Raw genomic sequence first — 3,586 nt, forward strand, 5'->3', positions numbered from 1 at the left:
TTACTTGCATTTTAACATTTTGGTTTCATCCATATATATATATATATATCCATGACTGCAATACTATAGGCGGAAAATAAATCCCATAGTAATGGTCCCTGTGGGTCTCTACTAGTAATTTGTCACCAAATTAAACCACTAAATCCTAATTTAATATGTCCCAAAACACACTACAGGAAACCATTGTTTGATGGTTTTAATGGTTAACAGTTCATATTCTGTATTGTTTGCAATGGTATTTGTAGTGGAAACCATTATAATTTCGGGGTTTTTATTTTTTTCAGCAGGGCCAAACAGCGCTACTACAAAAGCAGTCAATAATTTAGTCACCAAATTCAGTTCACAAATCACTGCTCTCCTACAGGTTATACTTCAAAACACAATTTGGAAAAAGAATTATGATATTTTATTAACATCTCTTACCATGCAGTGTAATGGAGTCAGATTCAGTTCACACATCAGTGCTCTCCCACTAGTTATACTACAACACTTCGTTTGACAAATAAATACATAAATAAATAAATGTCACACTATTGAATATTTTCAAGTAAAAACAAAAACAAAACAAATAAACAAACAAACAAAAAAAAAACTTTAAAATGCCATTTCAAAACAAATATTACATAAAAGTTATGTAATATTAATGTTGAGGGTTTACCTATATTCTTGCTGTCATGCTCCTTCACCTGAAATGCTGCAGAAACGAACAAAACGAAAGAAAGAGGCTGAATTTGGATCACAGACAGTGAAATGCATCCATAACTGTGCTGCTGATCTTCAGATGACAGATTCTGCAAGTAAAGAGGATATAAAGTGAGACTGAAGTATACATGTTTTAGAGGAATATATATCTCATTAACAGTGATCCAGCATGGCTGTGCATCAGATCCTCCTGGATTGTTTGGATGAACTGGTTTCTGAGGAGTTGGACATATTTAAATGGCACTTAACTCAAGGAATACACGACTTCAAAATTCCCAAAAGCCAGTTGGAGAAGAAATCAAGATGTGATATTGTTGAGTGTATGATCCAGCGTTATAGTCCGTAAAAACAAAAACAAAACAAATACACAAACAAACAAACAAAAAACTTTAAAATGCCATTTCAAAACAAATATAACATAAAAGTTATGTAATATTAATGTTGAGGGTTTACCTATATTCTTGCTGTCGTGCTCCTTCACCTGAAATGCTGCAGAAACGAACAAAACGAAAGAAAGAGGCTGAATTTGGATCACAGACAGTGAAATGCATCCATAACTGTGCTGCTGATCTTCAGATGACAGATTCTGCAAGTAAAGAGGATATAAAGTGAGACTGAAGTATACATGTTTTAGAGGAATATATATCTCATTAACAGTGATCCAGCATGGCTGTGCATCAGATCCTCCTGGATTGTTTGGATGAACTGGTTTCTGAGGAGTTGGACATATTTAAATGGCACTTAACTCAAGGAATACACGACTTCAAAATTCCCAAAAGCCAGTTGGAGAAGAAATCAAGATGTGATATTGTTGAGTGTATGATCCAGCGTTATAGTCCTGATGGAGCTGGGAAACTCACTCTGCTCGTTCTGGAAAAGATGAATCAGATGAATCAAGCAAAAGAGCTGCGGGAGAAGCTAGGTAATTTACATTTAATAAATGTATGCATTACAACACAACGTTTAACCATGTGCCAAGACCAGCAACATACAATGCAGTGTTTTATTTCACATAAAACACAGATATATACATTACGGTTACAAATTCACAATTACATTGTACCGCCACTGTATATATTTCAGGGCATTTGATAATGTTTGATAATGTCACAATATACTGATAAATGGATTAATGGAATTTTTGTGTATATTCTTTAATTTCCTTAATACCCTCAGTGGATAACCATGTCCTATGTGAGGAATAGCCAGCTAAATAAATAAATACAAATTATCCATCTTCACCCAGGTCATATGGATACACAGCAGTCCAAACATACTGCTGAGGCTGGAGCACCACAGAAACAAGAGAGATGCAAACTTGGTAATCAGTCTATCAATAAATAAATACATTATAAACAGCTATTGTGCTTGGTAGTGAGCGATATTTAAGACATTCAAAACTGTTGTTTTTGTGTTATGTACTACTGCACATTTCTTCTATCCAGAGATTATTCATCAAGCGGCTGTTATACTGTGTCCACAGGCGCTGAGTTTGTGGACAAGCACAGGACAGTGTTGATCCAACAGGTCTCACTGGTGGAGCCCATTGCAGACGACATGAAACCTCTGATTGGCGACGAAAAATACCGTATCGTCTTAAACTCAGGAACACCACCAGCACAAATGAGAGCTCTTCTGAATTTCCTGAGCACAACTAAACTGAAAGAGAATCTTTACCAAAGTCTTAAAACACATGAGAAATCCCTTGTTGATGATTTGGGGTGTTCTGAGTAGATGGGTTTGATTTGGCTTTTTGTCATTCAAAAGGTATACAATAAAACAAAATCGGTTTCCATTGCAAATGACAAACAGGTTTTGGTAACATCCTGTGCATGCTGTCTTTGTTTGCTTATTTGAGCTTTAATAAAATATCTAAAACTCTGAAATCTCTGGAAGCTTTCTTACCATTGCCTTCTCACGCATTTGTTTCTTCCATTTAAACCCTTCAAATGGTTGATTTTGGGTAAAATAAATGGTAAACGTATTCTGAAATATAATGGAAACATTACACAAAAATAACTCCCATTTCTCCATCTATTCATTTCTCACCGTATGAACGCTTCTACACAAGTCTTTTGACAAACCGCTTACAAAATAAGCTACCTTTTCACGAGAAAGTGGGTGGCTCTTAAAAGAGCCTTTGTGTGTGCGCGCTGCAGCGGAGCTCTACTTGGAGCTGGTGTACTTGGTGACGGCCTTGGTGCCCTCAGACACGGCGTGCTTGGCCAGCTCCCCGGGCAGCAGCAGACGCACGGCGGTCTGGATCTCTCGGGAAGTGATGGTGGAGCGCTTGTTGTAGTGAGCGAGACGAGACGCTTCACCGGCGATGCGCTCGAAGATGTCGTTGACGAAAGAGTTCATGATGCCCATCGCCTTCGAAGAGATCCCGGTGTCAGGATGAACCTGCTTCAGCACTTTGTAGACGTAGATGGCGTAGCTCTCCTTCCTGCCCTTTCTGCGCTTCTTTCCTCCCTTCGCTGCGGTCTTAGTGACGGCCTTCTTGGATCCCTTCTTAGGCGCGGACTTCGCTGGTTCAGGCATAATGACGCTGCGTGATCAAACCTCACGAGACGATAATTAGAGTGAGCAAGACAGAGGCATTTATTCACTAATCTATGCTAATTGTCACAGAGATGTGGACGCTTCTGATTGCGTGTTTTCACAGACTGAACCCATAAACCCGTGTGTGATTGGACAACTCGAAGTATCACGAGCGGAATGAGGGCCAATCACAGGCGGTGAAATGATAGCCCCGCCCACCGCTCTGTGTTTGAACGACATCAGCCCACGTGACTAAGTTTCCTTTGTTTCAATTCCCGCTCTTTTTGTTATATTCTATACAAGAAAACAAATCCGTCTTAAATATCACACAGCATAAATATCA

General features: G+C 38.8%; 2 protein-coding genes across 2 annotated transcripts; one reads left to right on the forward strand and one right to left on the reverse strand.

The window, feature by feature from the left end:
* Window positions 1-1,218: 1,218 nt before the first annotated feature.
* Window positions 1,219-2,687, forward strand: LOC107678967 (apoptosis-associated speck-like protein containing a CARD). Its single transcript, XM_016474366.1, has 3 exons — window positions 1,219-1,624; window positions 1,949-2,023; window positions 2,186-2,687. Exons 1-3 carry the CDS (start codon window positions 1,369-1,371, stop codon window positions 2,434-2,436), a joined length of 582 nt encoding a protein of 193 aa, XP_016329852.1. The 5' UTR covers window positions 1,219-1,368; the 3' UTR covers window positions 2,437-2,687.
* Window positions 2,688-2,823: 136 nt separating this feature from the next.
* On the reverse strand, window positions 2,824-3,258 carry LOC107678962 (histone H2B-like). Its single transcript, XM_016474361.1, has one exon. The coding sequence runs from the start codon at window positions 3,241-3,243 to the stop codon at window positions 2,869-2,871; it is 375 nt and encodes a 124-aa protein (XP_016329847.1). The 5' UTR covers window positions 3,244-3,258; the 3' UTR covers window positions 2,824-2,868.
* Between the last annotated feature and the right edge of the window lie 328 nt (window positions 3,259-3,586).

This window comes from Sinocyclocheilus anshuiensis, unplaced genomic scaffold, assembly GCF_001515605.1.
Source record: "Sinocyclocheilus anshuiensis isolate Anshui unplaced genomic scaffold, SAMN03320099.WGS_v1.1 scaffold2040, whole genome shotgun sequence".
NCBI lineage: Eukaryota > Metazoa > Chordata > Actinopteri > Cypriniformes > Cyprinidae > Sinocyclocheilus > Sinocyclocheilus anshuiensis.

Coding starts and splice junctions, on each gene's coding strand:
- LOC107678967 (XM_016474366.1), top strand. CDS start 1,369: ATGGCTGTGCATCAGATCCTCCTGGATTGTTTGGATGAACTGGTTTCT. Junction 1,625..1,948: donor AGAGCTGCGGGAGAAGCTAG/GTAATTTACATT, acceptor ATCTTCACCCAG/GTCATATGGATACACAGCAG. Junction 2,024..2,185: donor ACAAGAGAGATGCAAACTTG/GTAATCAGTCTA, acceptor CTGTGTCCACAG/GCGCTGAGTTTGTGGACAAG.
- LOC107678962 (XM_016474361.1), bottom strand. CDS start 3,243: ATGCCTGAACCAGCGAAGTCCGCGCCTAAGAAGGGATCCAAGAAGGCC.